The sequence below is a fragment of the Setaria italica genome, chromosome II (assembly GCF_000263155.2).
Source record: "Setaria italica strain Yugu1 chromosome II, Setaria_italica_v2.0, whole genome shotgun sequence".
NCBI lineage: Eukaryota > Viridiplantae > Streptophyta > Magnoliopsida > Poales > Poaceae > Setaria > Setaria italica.
The window spans coordinates 34,967,619-34,990,414 of NC_028451.1; the positions used below are offsets into that span (position 1 = coordinate 34,967,619).

Consider the following 22,796-nt stretch of genomic DNA (forward strand, 5'->3'; position numbering starts at 1 on the left):
CTAAAGATCCAAAACTTGGATAACTCTTCAGATTTTTCGCAGGTGCATCTATTTTAGTTCTCTGAAACTACAGACTGAAGAGAAGGCCAAAACTTGGTCCACGTGAGTTGCTCTGGTGAATCAGTCCCAAAGCTAAAAACTAAAATATGTTGACTATGGGCGATACATCCTCATAAACTTTATGACACTCATAAAGTTTAGGAGCTAGAAATTGGTAGTCCTAAAATTTATGAGTGGGCTGTTTGGATGGAATCATAATCTTTAGGATGTTAGAGGGAAAATGACTTTTGTATCCCTAATTACTCCATCCCTGCTCCGTTTCTAGCGCCGTGGAGAGAGAAGGGGAGGGGCAACAGGGGTAAAGGATGGGTTGGGGGCCACTTTTCGGAGAAAATGACCTGTTATAATGGTTTGGTCCTCCTAATGAAAACAACACTCCTAAACATTATGAATGCACTTTTATGACATATGTTTGGATGCACAAGTCTTAAAAGTGGACTAAAAGTGAAGTCCTAAAGATTATGAGTGTGTATCCAAACAGGCCCTATGAGTCTATGACAAAATTATTAGTACCAAATCTTGATTGAAAAATGGCAAAAACTGATTTGGGATGCAATTATGTGGATGCACACGAATGCGTCCGAAGGTTGGTGTGGCAATCATAAAGTTGGTATTATTGGCCCCAAAACAGCCCCACTCATACATGCAAGCTGCACATCTAGTCAAAGATTCCATCCATTTAACCTTTGCACATGTTTGCAAAGCTATTTTTATTGTGTTTAGTTTCTTAATTATTTGCTTCATGCGGATCTTCCACATCTTTTCTCTGAGGTAAGCAGGTGAAAAGAAAGATCGAGATAATGCATATCCTAAACTCTTGTGAGCACTAACAACTTGGTGCCTCAAGTTGCTTTCTTTTCCCTGTATAGAATAATGCCTAGAGACAAGAAGAAAAGCAGGTATGTGCGTCCTAAGACAACAAAACCCTCAAATCAAGGAGTGCAATATCAGCTCCAACCACTAGACAATGTGCTTACGAGACATTGATGTGACAAAAAAGAAAGTGAAACAATATGTAAACCAGGGTCCTGTTGGAAAACGCAAGAATTTCACATAAAACATCGAAATTCTTAGAATAATTGGTGAAATCCCTTAGCTTGCAAAGTCGCATAGGGTGGCCATGGATCTCAATTCTTGCTTCCTCCATGCATGAAGTTCGGAGCTTCCAATGCAAAACATGGAAAGGTCGGGCAGCAGTGATACGGGTGTGCTCTTTTTGTGTGCTCCAAAGCTTGCGACAACTCACCCTTTTGCAACGTGTCTTCCGGGGAAAACATCAAACATGGGGTAGTGCCGCCAGAACTACCAGCAGAGTAGGTCATGTAGTAGCCATCCATTCTCCCTCCAAACACAAATGCATCGCCAATGCTAATAGATCCACTTTTCATTATTTTACAAGAAAAAGGTTTTTAGTGAGAAGTTTCTTTCTGATGATTTAAATGTGAACAAGTTGCATGCTTATCGATTTGCAATAATTGAACTATATCAAATGTTAACGAGTGATTATTTAAATACCATGAAAACCAAGTGTGCTAAGCTAATGGTGTGTGGCCATGATTGCATCCATATCCAGTTCTAGGATTTCTAGTGAACAACACGTGAGGGGGATAACAAAAAGGCATGAAGATTCGTTATGAATTATTGGATCCTTCAACTTCAGCTTTCATTTACACATCCTAGGACAAATATATCTTGATTTACTTGAATCTTGTATTATATTATCATGCATGCAGGGTAAGGGCTCAAACTTTTATAGCCGTTCATCCTACTTTATAAGACATATGCAATTTGCCTAATTGTTCATCAGTTTGAACCGAATCTATGTTCCTCTCATTTCCTATATGCTACTAATTTTTAAATTTTAACCAGAAAGATGAACACGGAAAGCTATGTTCAGGTAGGCTCAGTGCAGCAGACAGATGCCCCGAAATCATCAATTCCTGTCCAGCTTTGATCAGGCCAAGTAATGTAGCATTTCATAGGTACACTTTGCAAGGAAGTTAACAGAACCTCGAACACCGTCTTAAATATTGCATTTCGTTGTTGAAAGAATGTTCTTATCTGACAGAAATTACCGTGGTTAAAATGTAAATGATGCAGTGAAGAAGCTTCATTTACCATTAATCGAGCATAGCATTGTTGCTAGCAGTCTGGATTGATAGTTTCGGTCTATCAGTTTGCAAGCAAGGAGTGACGTTATGAGACGCTGCAAAAGCTCTTTGCTGTGCAGCAGTGATTTAACTGTTCTGATTTTGGAGAAAGTGACCACCAACAGCTACATATACCAGCTACGTAGTAGTGAATTCTGCAGAATGTGACCCCAGTAACTGTATAGCGATTTAGCTGGCTAGATGCCTAACAATTCTGACGGCTACTTCTAGCTTTCCATTTGCCCTGCTCTTTGCAGGCAAAAAATGACTGGATTTGGGAACTAGGAAGTTGTGTCCTTTGCAACATTGTTTAACTGTTTCAACTTTCAACCTTTCAGTGAAGAATGTTCTTAAACCGGCAATCAATTCTAATTACCTTTCGACAGTGCACCTATAGTTATTCCCCAATCAGATCTATCGCGTAAAGTCGATAGAATTCTATTAAAAAAATGGTACATGCATTTTTTTTTACTGAAGGAACATGATGTATAGGATCAGATCTTGGCAGCAGGTAGGCCTGAGAAATGTCATACTGTCAGAGAACTAACGGAAGAATTAGCTGTCAAAGAACTCTACAACCCGGGCCCTTGATGGGATCTGGATCCAAATCAGCCTTATATTCCCTTGATGTTTACCACCACCCCGTATTACTCAAACATCATCAACCATGTGTGGTACCTAACATGTCTCCTGGCTTGTCCATCATCACCCATGTGGCCACATTCTAACCATGACTTAGCGTGAATGACGGTAGATTAACATGAGTTGGTATAAGTTATTTTGGGCATAGTTGACATGAAATTCAGAACAAGTTTACTGACACAAGGTAACAAGTCATATGTAAATGCAACATGACTAGTGATAACAAAAATAGGCCCTCTTTAAGTTCAAATTTAAATCTTGCAACCGGATAACCATTCATCTTCCGTAATATTTCATTTGAATAAAATAATGAGGTGGTGGACAACTGATGTGAAATAATCGAAACACGATGTAGGAACAATAATGAAATAACTGTATCCACCAAGTGTGAAAACATGCCATTTTCATTTCAAGGATCGGTGCTTTGCCGTTCGCTCTTTTAAAAGTTGAAAGTTTGATGTTGAAATATTATGTTGTTTAACAAATTAAAGGGATCTACCAGCCATGGTGATGATGCTAAGCTAAGATAGATCCATGGATTTAACTAGGAACAATAGGGTGGTTATCTTAATATCTTATTCCTCATTGTCCCTTCCACTCAAAGGCAAGAACATGTTCTTGCTCCAAAATTTTTATTTTTATCACCGCACATCAGTTACTTTCTAGCGGGTTGCCAACTATTCACATGGGTAAGTTGCTGAAGTTTTTTTATGCTTTGCATTGTACTAACCTTCACCCCCTTTACTTACTGTCATGTGCACCCTAAGATTCCTCTCTTATTCCCTCTGTCTTACCCCTTTTGTTTAACCAGCAGGCCTCTCTCTGATGCCATGATGAGTTCACAGGAAGCAATTAGGTTTCGCCAGTTCTAGTATTACAGTGATCTCCTTTTCTGCAGAAACTTATGCATGTGACTGAACATGCTTTCTGAACTTCATCCACAGATTCAACTGTAACTGGGCTACAGAAAGAGTAATTTGCGCTCATTGATCAGAGCGTGTAAACTAAAATTAGTAGCAAAAGAGATTTACGCGGAAGGACTACATATCTTGCAATTATCAGTAGCAACTTCTGAAAAGATTAAGTTCTGTATGGCTGTAAAAATCGCAGGAAAGATGGTACGGGTAATGGAAAAGCAAATGTAAACACCAGGACTTGGAACGTTGAATTAGCAACGTAAGATGTGCTCCTTTTTACTGCTGTATGTACTATACTATCGCTGTAAAGGAGGAGATCTGCAGAAGAACAGTTGTACCTGCAAAGAGGTTACTGTAAAGCAGCTCTGTCACAGCCCATAGCACTGCCATCAGAAAACGTTTTAGAAGGTTACATACACCTAAAGCCAGGCAGCAGTGCCAGCCACTGTCAACTCCTGCGCCAACGGTACAAAGGAGCAGGGATTAAGAATTAACTGACACTGCACGCAAAATGCTCTTCCATGGAACATCGGATAAAAGCCCGGTTACCGAGAGAATTAGCAGTAACCTGATTTCACAGAACACGAGGAGGGAGAAGAGATGTTTTCACCTCCAAAGACCAGCAGCCGCAATTAAAAATTCAGGGAGGCTGCCCATGGCAGTAATAAGTACACCAACTGGGGATAAACATATGCAGATCATGAGGCCAACCACATCACCTTCCTCTTATCTTCCACTCAGGGGGTGTTTGGATACGAGGTGTTAAACTTTAATAGTGTCACATCGGATGTTCGGATGCTAATTAGGAGAACTAAACATGAGCTAATTATAAAACTAATTGCAGAACCCTGTGCTAATTCGCGAGACGAATCTATTAAGCCTAATTAATCCATCATTAGCAAATGGTTACTGTAGCACCACATTGTCAAATCATGGACTAATTAGGCTTAATAGATTCGTCTCGTGAATTACACTCCATCTGTGCAATTAGTTTTGTAATTAGCCTATGTTTAATACTCCTAATTAGCATCCAAACATCCGATGTGACAGGTGTTAAACTTTAACACATGGTTGCCAAACTTGTAAAACTGCATCCAGCATCCCTTTCCTGATTAAAAACTAAATTACAGTACAAATATCTTTAATTGTTCAGGCCAAGATCCAATCAAGCCTGCTCTTCATCTTAGTAGCAGCAGCACACTGTCACCGCACTACACTGCAACAATCAATCAGAATCCGCTCTTCGGTTTGGAATTTTTTTGTATCCATTGCTTGGTGGCTCAATTTGTTGGATCCAGATCTCCTGTGCTTTCCCTGTATAAACAATTCATGGGGTCTCCCCCTCTACAATCCCAATGCTTGCGAGAGGCGCCACCTCACCAAGCGAGCCATCCACCGCATTGCCGCCCCCCTCGCCTCCCCCAGTCACGTCACCCGCCCGCCTCTTCAGCCTCGCCACCGAGGCGCGCGCCGCCGCCGCCAATGCCGCCGTGGTCCCGCGCCGCCGCACCGAGCCCCGCGCTTCTCGTGCCGCTCGCCCACGCGCTGCTGCCACTGCTGCTGCTGCTGGTGCCGCCGTGCCACTGCGTCAACGAGCAGGGCCAGGCGCTGCTGCGATGGAAGGACACGCTGCGCCCGGCGAGCGGCGCGCTGGCGTCGTGGCGCGCCGCGGACGCCACCCCGTGCCGGTGGTTCGGCGTGTCGTGCGACGCGCGCGGCGGCGTCGCCGGGCTGAGCATCACCTCGGTGGACCTGCAGGGCCCGCTCCCGGCCAACCTGCAGCCGCTGGCGGCGACGCTGAGGACGCTGGTGCTCTCCGGCACGAACCTCACCGGCGCGATACCGGCGGAGATCGGCGGGTACGGCGAGCTGACCACCCTTGACCTCAGCAAGAATCAGCTCACCGGCGCGATCCCGCCGGAGCTGTGCCGGCTCGCGAAGCTCGAGTCGCTCGCGCTCAACACCAACTCCCTGCGCGGCGCCATCCCCGACGCCATCGGCAACCTCACCAGCCTGATGCAATTCACGCTCTACGACAACGAGCTGAGCGGGCCGATCCCAGCGAGCATCGGGAACCTGAAGAAGCTGCAGGTGCTCCGCGCGGGCGGGAACCAGGGGATGAAGGGACCTCTGCCGCCGGAGATCGGCGGCTGCACCGACCTCACCATGCTCGGCCTCGCGGAGACCGGCGTCTCCGGGAGCCTCCCGGACACGATCGGGCAGCTCAAGAAGATCCAGACCATTGCCATCTACACCACTCTGCTCTCCGGCCGGATCCCGGAGTCCATCGGCAACTGCACTGAGCTCACCAGCCTGTACCTCTACCAGAATTCTCTCTCCGGACCGATACCGCCGCAAATTGGCCAGCTCAAGAAGCTCCAAACGCTGCTTCTGTGGCAGAACCAGCTCGTCGGCGCGATTCCCCCGGAGCTCGGGCAGTGCAAGGAGCTCACGCTCATTGACCTGTCGCTGAATTCCCTTACCGGGAGCATTCCGGCGACCTTGGGCGGGCTGCCAAACCTCCAGCAGCTGCAGCTGAGCACGAACCAGCTCACCGGCGTCATCCCGCCGGAGCTCTCCAACTGCACGTCGCTGACGGACATCGAGGTCGACAACAACGCGCTGTCCGGGGAGATCCGCCTCGACTTCCCGAGCCTGCGCAACCTCACCCTGTTCTACGCGTGGAAGAACCGGCTCACCGGCGGCTTGCCGGCGAGCCTCGCCGAGGCGCCCAGCCTTCAGGCCATTGACCTGTCGTACAACAACCTTACCGGCCCGATCCCCAAGGACCTGTTCGGGCTCCAGAACCTGACGAAGCTGCTGCTGCTGAGCAACGAGCTGACCGGGTTCATACCGCCGGAGATCGGCAACTGCACCAGCCTCTACCGCCTCCGGCTCAATGGCAACCGGCTGTCCGGTACGATACCCGCCGAGATCGGCAGCCTCAAGAACCTCAACTTCCTCGACATGAGCGAGAACCACCTCGTCGGCCCTGTGCCCGCTGCCATTTCGGGGTGTGCCAGCCTCGAGTTCCTCGACCTGCACTCGAATGCTCTGTCCGGCGCACTGCCGGACACCTTGCCGCGCAGTCTCCAGCTCATCGACGTCTCCGACAACCAGCTCGCCGGGCCGTTGAGCTCCAGCATCGGGTCGATGCCGGAGCTGACGAAGCTGTACCTGGGAAAGAACCGGCTGACCGGCGGCATACCGCCGGAGCTCGGTTCGTGCGAGAAGCTCCAGCTGCTGGACCTCGGCGGCAACGCGTTCTCCGGCGGCATCCCGGCGGAGCTCGGGGCGCTACCGTCGTTGGAGATTTCCCTTAACCTCAGCTCCAACCGGCTCTCGGGGGAGATACCGTCGCAGTTCGCCGGACTTGACAAGCTCGGCAGCCTGGACCTGTCGCACAACGAGCTTTCCGGGAGCTTGGAACCGCTGGCGGCGCTGCAGAACCTCGTTACGCTCAACATCTCCTACAACGCCTTCTCCGGCGAGCTCCCGAACACCCCGTTCTTCCAGAAGCTGCCCCTCAGCGACCTCGCCGGTAACCGGCACCTCCTCGTCGGCGACGGCTCCGACGGATACTCGCGGCGCGGGGCCATCTCGTCGCTGAAGGTGGCCATGTCCGTGCTCGCTGCCGTGAGCGCACTGCTCCTGGTGGCCGCCACGTACATGCTCGCACGCACGCACCGCCGCGGCGGCGGGCGCATCATCCACGGCGAGGGCACGTGGGAAGTGACGCTGTACCAGAAGCTCGACATCACCATGGACGACGTGCTTCGCGGGCTGACGTCCGCGAACGTGATCGGCACCGGCAGCTCCGGGGTGGTGTACAAGGTGGACACCCCGAGCGGCTACACCCTGGCCGTGAAGAAGATGTGGTCGTCGCCGGATGACGAGGCGGCGTCGGCGGCGTTCCGGAGCGAGATCGCGGCGCTGGGCTCCATCCGGCACCGCAACATCGTGCGGCTCCTGGGGTGGGCCGCGAACGGCGGCACCCGGCTGCTGTTCTACGGCTACCTCCCCAACGGCAGCCTGAGCGGGCTCCTCCACGGCGGCCTCGCCGCCAAGGGCGCGCCGCCGGCGGGCGAGTGGGGCGCGCGCTTCGACGTCGCGCTCGGCGTCGCCCACGCCGTGGCGTACCTCCACCACGACTGCGTGCCGGCCATCCTGCACGGTGACGTCAAGTCCATGAACGTGCTGTTCGGCCCGGCCTACGAGCCGTACCTCGCTGACTTCGGCCTCGCCCGTGTCCTCTCCGCCGCCAGCTCCAAGCTCGACACCGGCAAGCAGACGCGCATCGCCGGCTCCTACGGCTACATGGCGCCAGGTCGAGATCGTTCCATTCGTGATTCTACGACAGTTTCATGGAATTCTTTTCTGACAAAATTGTTTCTTTTGTTTTTTTGCGTGAAAATAAGCAGAGTACGCGTCGATGCAGCGGATCAGCGAGAAGAGCGACGTGTACAGCTTCGGTGTGGTGTTGCTGGAGATCCTGACTGGGCGGCACCCGCTGGACCCGACGCTGCCGGGCGGCGCGCACCTGGTGCAGTGGGTGCGCGAGCACGTGCAGGCCAGGCGCGACGCGGCCGAGCTCCTGGACGCGCGCCTCCGGGCGGGCGCCTCCGAGGCGGACGCGCACGAGATGCGGCAGGCGCTCTCCGTGGCCGCGCTCTGCGTGTCGCGCCGCGCCGACGACCGGCCCGCGATGAAGGACGTCGTGGCGCTGCTCAAGGAGATCCGCCGACCCGCGGCCGGCGGCGGGGACGACGACGCGAAGCCGCAGCAGCAGCAGCAGCCGCCCGCGGTGCCGGTGTCGCCGGCGCGGGGCGCGCACTCGAGGGGCCAGTCGTCGAGCTGCTCGTTCGCCGTCTCGGAGTACTCTGCCTGACGACTGGTTGCAAAGATTTTTGCGAGCGTAGTGAGCTTTAGTAAAAATTAGCGTCTTAGCAAGCCATAAGACAGTTCGTCGATTTAGACAAGGCCCAAGGATGAACTACTCCTGGTGAAGTTGTACTTTGGGTGTAATCTGCCCTTGTACATTAACCTGAAGAATGTCGATTTTAGTATAAGCTTTTTTTGGCCCCAACCAGTGTCAAAATCTGTTGATGTGGTCGATTAGCGGTGCAAAATCTCGCACTCCCTGAAAGGCTGAAATGCGCGCGGCGTGCCATGCACGTTCTGCAGGCAAGAAAAAAAGAAGTCGGCGCCATGGATAGCGATACGAGTGATCACAGAGTTTGCAGCGTGGTGAGGTACAGAGGCACGTCGGGCGCCTCCCGGACAGAGATGGAACCGACTGTGCAATGATGCCTGTCAAATATCCTTCCCGTTGAAAAGGGTTTGAAATTTTCAAAAAAAAATTGTGTGTTTGTGTTTCGAAATGGATTCGAGATTTGCGATGAGTCAATCAATCTACACGGTCACTCTGGTCTCAGGCATTCTAGGGGCCACGAGCACTCGAAATTTCTTCTCGTGGCCCTGACATCTCCTCGTCTCCCCCTGCCACCCTACGAGCGACAAGGTTGCCGGCATCGTCGTCAAGCCATCGCTAACCCATCACCATGACCTTCGTGCCCGGCCGTCCCCCTCTGCCTTGATCCCGCACGTCCTCAGCAATCATGAGTGGCAAAACAACTTGCCACAATGGGCTTCCCTCCAAGCTCGCAGGCTTGGATGAACCCCAACCCCAAACCTATTAACGTCGTGCGGAACTGCCGGTGTTGGAGAAGAACCAAATATGAAATGCAAGAGTAACGTCAAGTACGAGAGGAATTACCCAAGAAAAAATCAGACTTTTCTTTTGACGGAATGCGCAATTTCATCCCCCAACTTTGGGCCATTTTAGTCCTCTAATTTTTATTTTTGGGTTCAATCTAATCTCTCATCTTAGCGACCATCCACATTGGCGTGCCACATCACCTAGGTGAGCTCATGCAAAGGCTATCCTGTGCACCCTTCATGCAACTTATGGATGGGTGTTCCATACAAATATACAGAAGCTAATTGCGAACCACTATTTTGTGGTCAGTTTTTTTGGTTGAGGACGAGGTGGGTTATGTGGCAAGCCATGCACGTTGATGCCCGCTAGGACAAACGACTATATTAAATCCAAAAACAATGTTGGAGAGGAATTGATTAGTTCCATAAACATAGAGTAATGAAATTGGCTATTGGACAGTCTGAACAATACAAGAGTTTGCCTCCGGAGCAACACTGGCTGTACTGATGCAACATGCAAGTGACGTTCTGCTTCTATCCATGTCGCTGCACAGTGGCTCATATGGATTAGCTAGACCAGAGGACACGCATTAGAGCAGAGCACAGCGCACACTACTCCCCAATTACTAAGACACTCGCTGTCTTGGATTCAAGCCCAGAGGATGTTGTGGGCTCCACCTGCCAATGATTGGGCGCTCGCACTCATCAGGCGCTCAGCAGGCTAGTGGGTTACTGTCCAGGTGCCATCCTTTTGGAATGATTCCCCGCCTGATGATTTGATCGCGGGGCTTCCCTTCTCTCAGCTGCGGTTGGCACGTCCGCCTCCTGTGCCGACGGGGAAGGGGTCGTCTCGCCGCTAATGATGCGTCGAGACCAGTGCCCCGCGTCCACGCTGGCGCGCTTCATGCTGTCTGCAGCCACCCTCGCTGCTGATGCGCCGCCGCTCTCCGGTGGTTGGGATAAAGCTAACACCGTAGTCCGCCGGGCAGACCTCACTGGCTCAGTCCCGGGCCTGGCCCAAAAATACAAGGCCCATGAAGTGTAATGCCGAGCACTGTGCAAGGCCCAAGAATAGCAAGGCTCATGCATGCAGTGCTAAAGTTCTTGCTCATTATTCCTTTTTTTTTTGTGGCCATCCTTGCTCATAATTCATGGAACTATGAAGCTGACCAAATAAGCAACATGCAAACACATCAGAATTCAGGCAAATTATTATGTTGTGACGCTTTTCTTCTGACACGCTTGCAAGATTCAAGGACGCGTGCAACAACAGAACACAACGGAAACCAGGAAGACGAAGTTGCAAGTTAGAATTACTGCAGGCAAAGTGACTGCATTCCATCACCCAAATGGCCACAACGCTGTTCGTAACTTGTCCAAAAGAGGGGAACAAGCATCAGCAAGCTGCTAACTGGGAAGGGGTACGTCCACTGAAGAACATGCCATTCACTTCAGCATCGTGGCTCTCTACAGGGAGCAAGTTGAGAGAGCAGCTCTTGCTTGACTGCAGTCAGTTTGTGCCCGATGGCCACATCATGGCTCTGGTGCAGTTGTGCAGCCTCACCTAGAGCTGCCCCAGGTCCAAGGATGCCAAGGATGATCCCGAGGAACAGCACCTGAAGTATAGCTGATCGGCTGGGGGATAAATGATAGACTTTCTTGGACCTCTGCATGTGAATCTAGCGGGTAATTAACTTAATCTTAGGATAGGATAAACAACAACATGTTTCATGGCTAACCGAGAGATAGAGAGAGTAGAGTCACCGGCCATCAGGCTTGGAGGACGAGCTCACCATGGCGGTGACGGCGGCGGTGACGGCGAGTGTGGGTGGCGGAGCTTCCCGCCGCTTCAGTGCTAGGATGATCGGTCTAGGGTTTGTCAGGTAGTTTTTGTGGGCACGGTGAACCTTAGCTTGCGTGCCCCGGCCTCCACCTTTCTCTTTATAGCGCTGCGCGACGGGAGCCCGCCAACCATGTTCGGTTGGGCAACCCCGATCAGGGCGCGATCGAGGAGTCCGACTCGGTCGTTGAACCGAGTCGGATGAGATCAACTAACAGTCTCCCCGTTGATCTCATCTTATACTTAAGCTTAACTTAGCACTCATTTCATCATAGATCAGTGTATAGAGCATGTCTCGTCATAATAGTTGGTTACGTACTATTAGATTCAACAGCTACAATACACCTTTCTATTTTGAAACAGATCCTTATTCTGCGCCCTTGGTATCCAAGGATCATAGGCTTTCCCGTAAACCCATGCCAGCTAAATGTTCTCTGAACATATTGGGCAGTAAGCCTTTCGTGAGCGGATCCCGCAAGCATTTCCTTTGTTCTTATATGCTCTAGACTAATGGTATGATTCTGGATTTTCTCTTTCACAACATAAAACTTGATGTCAATGTGTTTAGCAGCACCACTTGATTTATTGTTGTGAGCATAAAATACTGCTGGCTCATTGTTGTAGTACATCTTGAGTGACTTTTGAATGTTGTCTACCACTTTCAAACTGGGTACAAATTTCTTTAGTCATTTTGCCTATCCCGTGGCCTCATAACATGCTACGAACTCGGCATACATCATGGACGATGCAATGACGGTTTGCTTGGAGCTTTTCCATGAATGGCTCCACCTGCAAGAGTGAATACATAACCTGACATGGACTTTCTATCGTCTATATCTCCCGCAAAATCTGAATCTGAGTAACCTTCTATTTCTAGGGAATCATTCTTCTGTACACTAACATTAGGCCTTTCGTGCCTTACATATAACGCAATGCCTTCTTTACCATTCTCCAGTGATCTATTCCTGGATTATCCTGATATCTGCCAAGTATCCCGGTTACAAAAGCTAAGTCGAGGCATGTACATACTTGAGCATACATTAAGCTTCCGACACCTGAAGCATACGGAACCGCTTTCATTTGATCGATCTCGTATTGGTTCCTGGGATACTGAAATTTCCCAAATCTATCGCCCTTGACTATGGGAGCAGGCGTAGGTTTACTCGCATGCATACTATATTTCTTTAGAATCTATTCCAAGTATGCCTTTTGCGATAATCCTAAAAACCCTTTTTCTTCTATCTCGGTGAATTTCAATTCCTAAAATGAATGAGGCTTCACCGAGATCTTTCATATCAAAATTCGAGGACAAAAACTTCTTCGTCTCCAATAGTAGATTAACATCACTACTAGCGAGTAAGATGTCATCTACATACAGGATGAGGAAAATGAATTTCCCATTCTTGAACTTTGTATAAACGCAATTTTCCTCCTTATTCTCATTAAACCCAAATTTTCTTATTGTTTCATAAAACTTCAAATACCACTGTTTGGAGGCTTGTTTTAATCCGTAAATGGATTTTTTCAGGAGGCATCCCATACGTTCTTTTCCTTCCACTACAAAATCTTTGAGTTGTGCCATGTAAACATTTTCATCCAAATCCCCGTTGAGAAATGTTGTCTTTACATCCATCTAATGTAATTCTAAGTCATAGTGCGCCACTAAAGCCATTATGATTCTAAAGAAATCCTTAAAAGAGACTAGAGAAAATATCTCATTATAATCTATTCCTTCTCTTTGCATGAAGCCTTTTGCCACGAGTCACTCTTTATATCTTTCCACATTGCCTTTGGAGTCACATTTTGTTTTGTAGACCCATTTACAGCCTATTGTCTTGGCTCCTTTAGAAATTTCTTCTAAGTCCCAGACCTTATTGCTACTCATAGATCTCATTTCATCTTCCATAGCTTCAAGCCATTTCGATGAGTTCTCATGGTTTCTTCAAATGAGGTGGGATCTCCCTCCATTTGAACTTCTTCACTAACATAGACTTCATAGCTGTGGCGGAACCGCCCCAAATTAACCTGACTAAAATGCACTTAAGTCGCCTGACACGCGATCATGCACTTTAAGTAAGTCAACTTGATCGTCCGTCGGATTTCATCCGATAAACCACTTACTTAGGATCAAGAAGCATTGCTCACATGAAGGTGAGTGGCACATAGATTACAACATTCCCATCACATTAATATAGTTCAACAATTTATTACATCAAAGTTTTCAAAATTCAAACAAGTTTGCAAGGTTCAACAAAGACGAAGTAAAACAAGCGGAAGCTAAACGTCGATACACGATATCATGACGAAGCCGATCATGACATCAATGATCCCTGCCCTCGCCGTCCGAGGAGGGATCCCACTCGACTGTCCAGCCCGGAGGGAGCTTGGCAGGCCAAGTGGTGCCAGCAACCATACTATCGACATTACCTGAAAAGTTAAGCCACAACAAGGCTGAGCAACTAATACTCAGTAAGACTGACCCGACAGGTGATAAATACTGTCACCAGCTCCGAGACATGCACGGCTTTTTGGCTTTGGGTTTGTTTTGCCAAAAGCGTCTATAGTCGGTCCTTACTTTCAATATTTTAGCTCAAGTTCTACGTTCATTAACCAGTCTAGATTAGCAACTTATATTAAGTAAGCATAGTTTCTAAACAATTTAAGAACAAGCATCAAGATTCATATCATCATCATGTTCCATCTTTACTCAGTGCAGAATAGCGATCAAGTAGTCCCAAACTATGAGAGGCAGACGAATCGATTCGAATTTATTAACCATGCATGGCGAACCTAATCTCACGATATCCGCGCACCACGAAGGGTCGCTTCATTTGTTAGCCGTCCCTATCGATCCCTTAGGCACGTGTCATGGCCAACTTCCTTTGGCATGCAATTCTCCATAATCCCTGCCTCTGTCGTACTATGACCACACTTGCACCCACATGATGCACTATGGGAACGACGTTCCAAGGACAGCCGGAGAGTATGCCACGCCCCAATTCAATCAGGTACTAGGCTTCCCCATCCCATACTAGGTATGAGATTAGTACTTTCAAACACTTGATCATGAAAGCTGACACATTTCGACCTTAGTCCATTTCATGTAGACAGACGGGGCAACCCACCAAGTACTGAACATAAGCCTGACCCCATCCATCGCCCTTATAGTTGCAACATAAGTAAAGCACTCAACTCCTATAACTCGCGAGTGACAGGAAATCACTCGACTTTTACTGAGACCTATTAAGCATTGCAGCTACTCAACCTTAGCAATTAGTATTCAGATCAAGGTACTAAGTTCATGCCTACGGTTTCAATCAATTCCTACAAATGTAAATGCACAATCATAAGCATCAATAACTTGCATAAATTTAAAACAGGGAATTCATGCACCGAGGCTTGCCTTCAGGAAAAGTTAGTGGTTCCTCGGGGTCTTGATCTTGCTCGGGCTCAACCTCCAAGTGATGAAGCTCCGCAGCAGGTTCTTCTTCCGGCATGGGGTGGAGCTCGTAGGTTCCGTCAGCGATATTAGCTTCTACATGACATGCACATGCAAGAGTTTAGTTTTATTCATGCGCGTACACAAACGATGCAAGGCATGGTTTAATAGTAGGAAGAAAATCGTATATAGGCCACATTCACCTAAATAAGGTTTTAACTTCCATTTACTTCATAAAGTATGGTGGTCGGTTTAAACTTGAGGTTGACTTTGATGGCGGTTGTGTACATATATAGATTTTGACAACTTAGAGTTGCATAAAGAAGGTGAGATTGCTTAAGTGTGTTTGGAGAGTTATTCCCTCCTGAATGTTTTTTTATCTCTTCCAAAATTACTTATTTACCTTATTAGGATTTATATTTCTTTTTTTTATTCCTTTAACCGATTACTTAGCCAAAAAGTGGTTCCTCAAGCAAACAGCAACAAAAGGCACTGAGAAAATTACAGCACCTTACTTAAGTCATCTTTAAGTTACTGTAAAATTTGGGAGCCATTGGATTACCAAAAAAAGAATTAAACGCATATTATCACCAAAGTTAGCATGTACTTAATTATTTTTATCTCCAAACCTACAGTGAATCTGAGGGTGAAATTTTACCAGTAGATTGAAGGTGTGTTACAGAGGCTTTGGTGAATTTTTTGTGATTTTGGAGAAGGAAAACTATTTCCCCTATTTATCTCCTATTTAAACATGCTTTACAAGGAAGGTGGGTTTCTTTCTGAGTCTGACCTCAAACCATATTTTTTATGTAAACTACCCCTCAAAACTGAGCTACTCCAAGTGGTTTTATATTTTCTCAACTCTGGATTAAAACTTATGCAAAAAGGGAGATTTAACCCTAGATTTCAAATATAAGGTTAAAACAGTAACTTTAAGTTCTATTCCAGGGCACTAAGTATTTTTTTGAACTTCTACTCATTGAAACATACACCACAGAGTTGGATTTACCTTTTTCTTCTATTTACTATGATTTAAAAGGCCTAAGCAAGGAATAAACTATAGGATATTATTTACAACAGTAACATGGGCAAACTTATTTTTGTAAGAAACTAGACAGCAGTGGTTTGGCATTTTTCTGATTTTTCTACGATTTACTGGGCATTTACAAAGTTTAAACCTTTTTCTACTAATTTAAAACAAATAACCGAGGCAAACTTGCACTCTACCCCTCACGTCTACGGTTTATTCACGCAGAGGTCCCTAGGTTTTGCGCCTAGGCCCATGGAAAGATTGGGGAAGACGCAATGTCATCCCCGGGGGTGCGCATGGAGGCGGCTGCGAAATCCCCAGCGATTCGCCGGTGGGGGCCGGGCAACAAGTGGCCGGGGACGCGCAGGGGCTCACCTGAGCTCGACTTGGCGGAGTTTGGGCGACGGAGATGGCCGGCGAGGGTCGGAACGTGGCGGCGGCGACTTGGCTTGGCGGGTGGCGGTGCGGGCGGCGTTCCGGCACACCGGCGGCGTTAGGAGGGTAACGAGCAGCTCAGGGACGTGTGCAGAGGGATGGCGAAGCGAGCGGAGAGGTCATCGGAGCGTGGGACGGCGTGGAGGTGGGATCTCCACGGGAGCCTTAGCGGCGGTGTAGTGGAAACAGGGGCGCGGTGTGCGGGAGGTGGCGAAGGGTGGTGCTTGACGGCATGCTTGGCCCTTTTATAGGGGAGAGGTGGGGTGGAGGGTCGAGGCAGGGCTCCGGGCACGAGAGGATAAGGCCGGGGAGAGCTGGTACGTGGGCGAGGCGGCCATTGGCCGGAGGCGCCATTGGCCTTGGGAAGCGGAGCTCCGGGCGTATCTCGCCGTGGTTGGCCACGGGCGATATGTAGCGTGGGCATCCGGTTTGTCGAGCGGGTGAGGCGGAGTGCCAAGGCTCTTGTTGGGTGAGCGGGCGGAGGCGTGGGATGACAACGGCGTGGCGGCTTTTCCAACGAGCGGGCAAAGCTACGGTTGGCGGGTGTGGATGCGCGGCAGGGCAGGGGATGTGCTCGGTCGGCGATAGGGTAGCGGGGAGCTTCGTCGGGTCTTGTCGCGACGCTGGTTGGGCGTCGGGGCTCCCGTCCCGTTGCTTCCCTGCTGGGGATGGGGTGCTGGCGAGCTGCCGATGGACGGCGGCCACGCGGCCGGCGGTGCACAGGCGAACATGCCCGGGCGCGCTGGCGTCGAGGCGAGGCCAGGCAACACACAAGATCGACTTTGGGGATTCTCCATTCAAGATTTTCAAACTAAATGTTCGAATATCCCTTTAGCAAACTTGTAGTCCTATGCTCGAAGTTCAAACTTTATTAAAGGTGTTTGTCCAGATTTTGAACGGATTTGGAGATAACTCGAGCCAAAGTTTGCCAAACACTAGAAATTTCCGACTTAGACATTTCAGCCGATTTGGTGGAATTTCAGGAATTTGGCTGTCTTGGATTCGAATTTTGGACAGCTTCTGAGTTGAACTAGATCAAGGTGCTATTGAAGGAATTGTTCTTCGGTCTTAGGACTTCAACTTCTATTAAGGGCTTTTCTTGAGTTTAGTTCAAAAAATTGGAGGAACAAACTCGCCAAGAGGCGCACTCTGGATGGTTTCCAGACTTAGAGCTGGAATGCTCCGACGGCTGAGTTGACTGTTTTACCCGACTTTGACCAAGTTTTTGAGTAGGTTCGGTTTCGATTTGGACCTGGGTCAGTGTAACAAAGTTGGAACACACTCAAGGGACTACAACTTTTATTAAAGGTTTGACTTGAGGTTAGATATAAAATTGTGAGATAACAGGTTGCAAAGTTGAGGAAAAACCAGAATTTCAGGACTTAGGTTGTTTGTAGGATTTTAAAATACTCCTGGTTTGATCCTTGTTTTTGACCTTCTCCCACTCCGAATTAGCCAAAGTGTTATTAACAAAAGTTGTTTGAAATTAAAATTTTTACAACTCTTATTTGGGCAATATTTGAAGTCTGCATATAAAACTCAAGTTTTATATTTAACTCCAAAAAGAGCTTTTTAGGGTCGAAATGGATATTTTACCTCTTTTGCTTAGTGACTAATGACTTGTTTAAGTTTAATTACACATAATTAAGGCAAAGTTGTTACAGTAGTCATCAGGAATACCTGGTTTTCTAACTTTATGAGACCTTCTAGGGGCCTCAACATTTGGCACATCTTCCATGTGGGGCTGTTGCAGCTCTTCCTCATGTGTGACAACAGGTTCTATAGAATCCTGAAGGACAGGTTCCTCATCTTCATTTATTATTGCAACGGGAGAACTATCAACAGGTGTTGTTACCACAGTGTCCTGCACTGTCAGTGCAGCAACAATGGGTATTGAGAAAAACGAAATCATCGGAGTGGGTACGTATACCCACCTCTCCTCAAGACTAATTTCTTAGGCTACCATGCTCCCCCTGATCATCTCATCCTCCAAAAAGATAGCGTGTCTCGTTTCTACAAACTTAGTATGTCTGTTAGGACAGTAGAAACGATAATGTTTTGACTTATCTGGATAGCCAATGAAATGGCAACTAAGATCTAGTTTCCCAATATCTGGGTTAAATACTTTAGCCTCCGCCAGACAACCCCACACATGCAAAGAGTTCAGTGAGGGCTCTCTTCCAATCCACAACTCATATGATATTTTAGACACTAACTTACTGGAACCTGATTAAGAATGTGAATGGCGGTTTTTAATGCCTCCATCCACAAATTAATCGGTAAAGTGGAGTAACTTATCATACTTCTCACCATATCCATTAATGTACGGTTGCATCTTTCAACTACTCCGTTCTGCTGAGGCTCGCCCAATATGGAGTACTGGGCAACTATGTTATTTTCCTGCAAGAACCTTGCAAAAGGTCTAGGAACTTGGCCATATGGGGTATGTCGACCGTAGTACTCCCCCCACAGTCGGATCTTACTATCTTAATCTTTAAATTATATTGATTTTCTACTTCAGCCTTAAATATCTTAAATTTATCCAACGCTTTTGATCGTTCCTTAATTGGATAAATATAGCCATAACATGAACAATCATTTGTGAATGTTATAAATGAATCATAACCATCCACAGATGCTACAGGAAATGGACCACAAATGTCTGTGTGAATTATTTCTAAAATTCATGCACTTCGTTTGGCATCTTTCTTAATTTTCTTCACATACTTTCCCCTAATGCAATCGATGCATTGCTCTAAATCTAAAAATTCTAAGGGTGGAAGAATTGATTCCTTAATTAATAGTTCAATTCTTCTCATCGAAATATGATCTAAACGATAGTGCCATAATTTCGAAGATACGTCATCAATTCTTTTCTACTTATTTCTTACATTCATAGACGAAGAGGCATTCACATTCTCAATGCTTACGACATTCACGTTCCCACCAAGTGATAGCAAATAAAGCTCATCTTGTCTAAAGGTAAGATCAACACACTTATTATTAAACTTAATCACCACGTAGTTGATAGAATCACCATGTGAGCCCACCAAGATCAATACAGTACATGCTTGGAAATTGATTAACAAGCACGAATAAAAAAGATAGAAATTTGATTTTCGTTGGGGTTGCAGTTCTGATGTGGGCAATTTGGTGTACGCGTAACGATATGGTTTTTGAAAAAAACAAGCTATTTTCAGGGGAGCATATTGGCTGCGATATTGGTCACTACTGCAGCATGAGGAAGCAAGGGAGACCATCTGTTTGGCAAGCAAGGCATTGGAGATCGTGGCCCTAGATATCTTTGCTAAGAATGGATGGAGAAGCAATAATGGACTTTGCTTTTGATTTCTTCTTGTCGTTTGCGTACAATTTCACTTATCTATGTGATCAGCTGATGTGCTGAGAATTGAATACTGTAAAATTTGGTTGTGTGCGGTCGCAGAGGCCAGATATTTATCCATTTTCTAGAAAAAACTATGGCCCTGTTTGTATCCGCTTATTTCCCGCTTATAGGTGGAAATAAGTCATAAGCCCACCCAAACGCTTTGCTTATTTTCCGCTTGCTACGTAAGCCGCTTAGTGCATAAGCTAGGAAACAACTGGCATCCGGCTTATCCTGTACGCCGGTCGGGAGACGCTTCTCCAATAAGCGAAGCGATTATTCCCCCGCTACCCTCACCCACCGACTCCTCCAGCCGTCCGCCGCCGCGCCTCCCGCGACCGCCGTCGGGTCCCGTCCACCGCCAGGTCCCGTCGGTCGCTAGGTCCCGCCGCCGGGCTTGGCTCGCCACCGCCGCTCGGTTCCCATTCGCCGCCGCTCGGTTCTCGTCCGCCGCCGCCGCTCCCGCACCTTCCGCGACCGCCGCCGCTCCCGCACCTTCCGCGTCCATCGCCGGCTCCCGCCGCCTGTAGATCTTGACGTCGGCACTCGGTTCCCGTCCGCCGCCGCAGCCCCCTCGCCTCCTGCGACCGCCGCCGGCTCCCGTCCGCTGCCAGTTCCCGTCCACCGCCGCCGCCCCTGCAACCGACGCCGGGTGCCGCCGCCGGGCTTGGCCCTTGGCGGCTTGGCCCCCGCCGCCGCGGTTAGCCCCCGCCGCCGGGCTTGGCCCTTGGCGGCTTGGCCGCCGCCGCCGCGGTTAGCCCCCGCCACCGGGCTTGGCCCCTGCCGCCTTCTTCCCCTGCCCGTCTTCCTCGGCACCCTCACCGAGCACCAGGCTTGCCGTTGCAGGTTGGTCACCGCACTTGCTGCCGAGACAATTGTTTGCTAGGGGCATTCAGGTCAATTTACCAACCAGGACAGACAATCGACACAAAATAATCAGGATTGCCAAACACACTGCTTATTCAGACAGCAGATTCTCCAGACAGCAGGCTTATCAGATAAGCTTGCTTGCTAGATAAGCGAGTTCCAGAAAAGCGTATACAAACAGGACCTATGTCAGTAGTAAGTAGCAGCACTATTGTAACAGACAATTCAACATTAAATGGAGAAAAACTGAGATCCAATTTGTATACTAATTGTTTTGGTTAGTATGGCGCTAATATCTAAAAAGTAAAAAGTTCTCAGTTTATCTGCTTGATGTGTCATCATCATAGGATACAACTGTAAACTACATAAAACAAACAGCAAAGATAAACAATACAAAGTTACATACTTGATCATATGTGGTTGGTTTTCTTTCCCCTTGAACCCTGCATGGGGGAAGTTGAAAACAACCCTATCGAACCGCCTCATCTTGAGATCAGTATGAAGTATCATCGTTTTTGCATTGACTCCATGCAAAGTTACTGCTCCCAACTTTTTCAGCTCCGCCAAATTGGATTCTGCTCCGCTGTACTTCTTCAGGGTGTCTGCTCAAGATCGTTTTGAAAAACAATAGGAATCAAATAAAATGAATGGTCGCACCAAATTGTCAAAATACTCCTCGTTTGATCTATCAGAGCTACAAAATTTCCGCACTATTCAAGTTTATGCGTCAGGCAGAATATTAGCAATGCACTTGAAGCTGGCCACAGCAAATTATCGAAATACTCCTCATTTGATCTATCAGAGCTACAAAATTTCTGCACTATTCAAGTTTACGTGTCAGACAGAATATTAGCGATGCACCTGAAGGCCGAAGTCTAACACAACAAGATTAGTGCTGCAAGAATCTAGAGATTGACGAACGTGTCATGATAATGAGTACGGTGTACCGTAATCCGCAGCTCATTTCACGAGTATAATGAGAAAATAGAGGAAAGAAAACAAACCATAGCAGTCGAGAGAAGTGGCGACGAGATTGGCGCCCGAGCCGAATCCGGTGGCGAGCGCCAAGGAGAAGGAGAAGTCGCCATCGCCGACAAGCAGGATGCTCTGGGTCGACGAGTAGTGCCCCACCCACTTGACCTCCTGCTCCCCCTCCTCCTCATCGCTGCTCTCCCCCGTCAGGTCGATCACCGGGACGCCCTCCGCGCGTGGGCCATCCACGCCTTGACCTTCCTTCTCTTCCTCTCCTGCCGCTGTCAAACCAATCACTTGCACTTCCTTCGCGCATGGGGAACCCACCCATTCCTTCTCCTCCTCCGCCGTCAAGTCGATCACCGGGACACCCTCCGCCCGGTCGCCCTGCCGCCTCCCATCGGCGACGATGCCCGCGGGCAGCGATACCCCCTCTCGGCTCCCACCAGCGATCGCTGCGACAAGCACATCCTCCGGCGAAGCTCTCGACATGCGCGCGCCTCCTCCTCTGCCGATCTCTTCGCCGCGCGGCGGTCAGGTGAGGTGAGGTGAGGTCTGAGGTGACTCCGCGCACGCTCGACTGCCTGCCTTCCGTTTGGGTTTGATTTGAATTTTGAAAGCCAAACGGTCGCGAGGTACAATTGTCGTTGCTGCCTTGTCGGCCTGGGCTGAAACGGTGTGAAGTACGCGCCGGAGGCCCATGAGAGCAAAAGCCCAAGTAGAGAGCTCATAACTATTACGAGTCAGCCCGTATATTCATACGCAATTGCATTTAGAAAACTATATGATGGTTGGGTAAATAAATAAGCTATTTTAAAGGGTGTTTGGATCTTTAGTGCAAACTAAAATTTCTTTCACATCAAATATTTAGATACTAATTAGGAGTATTAAATATAATCTAATTACAAAACCAATTGCACAGATAGAGACTAATTCGCGAGACGAATCTATTAAACCTAATTAGTCCACAATTTGACAATGTGATGCTACAGTAAAAATGTGCTAATGATGGATTAATTAGGCTTGATATATTCGTCTCGTGAATTAGCCTGCACCTATATAATTAGTTTTACCATTAATTCATATTTAATCCTCCTAATTAGCATCCGAATATTCGATATGACACGACTATCCATGGCCGAGGGATGGAGCAGAGCAGGCAAGCAGCTTTTGGCACGACATGACCAGAGCTGACCACCGCCGCCGTCCGCCATCACCGCGCTGCCGACTCGCCCGAGAGCCGAGGCCGAATTGACGAAACGTCTCACGCTGCGCGCACAATGCCACAGTAGAGGCCGGCGTGGCTCGTACAGTCGCACGGCTGCAGTTAAGCAAACTACG

At 48.3% G+C, this 22,796-nt stretch overlaps 1 protein-coding gene across 1 annotated transcript; it reads left to right on the forward strand.

The window, feature by feature from the left end:
• Positions 1 to 5,251: 5,251 nt before the first annotated feature.
• Positions 5,252 to 8,855, forward strand: LOC101775333 (LRR receptor-like serine/threonine-protein kinase). The gene is made up of 2 exons (XM_004957075.4): positions 5,252 to 8,096; positions 8,191 to 8,855. Exons 1-2 carry the CDS (start codon positions 5,252 to 5,254, stop codon positions 8,655 to 8,657), a joined length of 3,312 nt encoding a protein of 1,103 aa, XP_004957132.2. The 3' UTR covers positions 8,658 to 8,855.
• Positions 8,856 to 22,796: the final 13,941 nt, after the last annotated feature.

What these genes read in the sequence shown, in the direction of transcription:
- LOC101775333 (XM_004957075.4), top strand. Translation starts at nt 5,252, where the DNA reads ATGCCGCCGTGGTCCCGCGCCGCCGCACCGAGCCCCGCGCTTCTCGTG. An exon ending in CTACGGCTACATGGCGCCAG is followed by an intron (nt 8,097 to 8,190) that starts GTCGAGATCGTT and finishes GAAAATAAGCAG; the next exon opens with AGTACGCGTCGATGCAGCGG.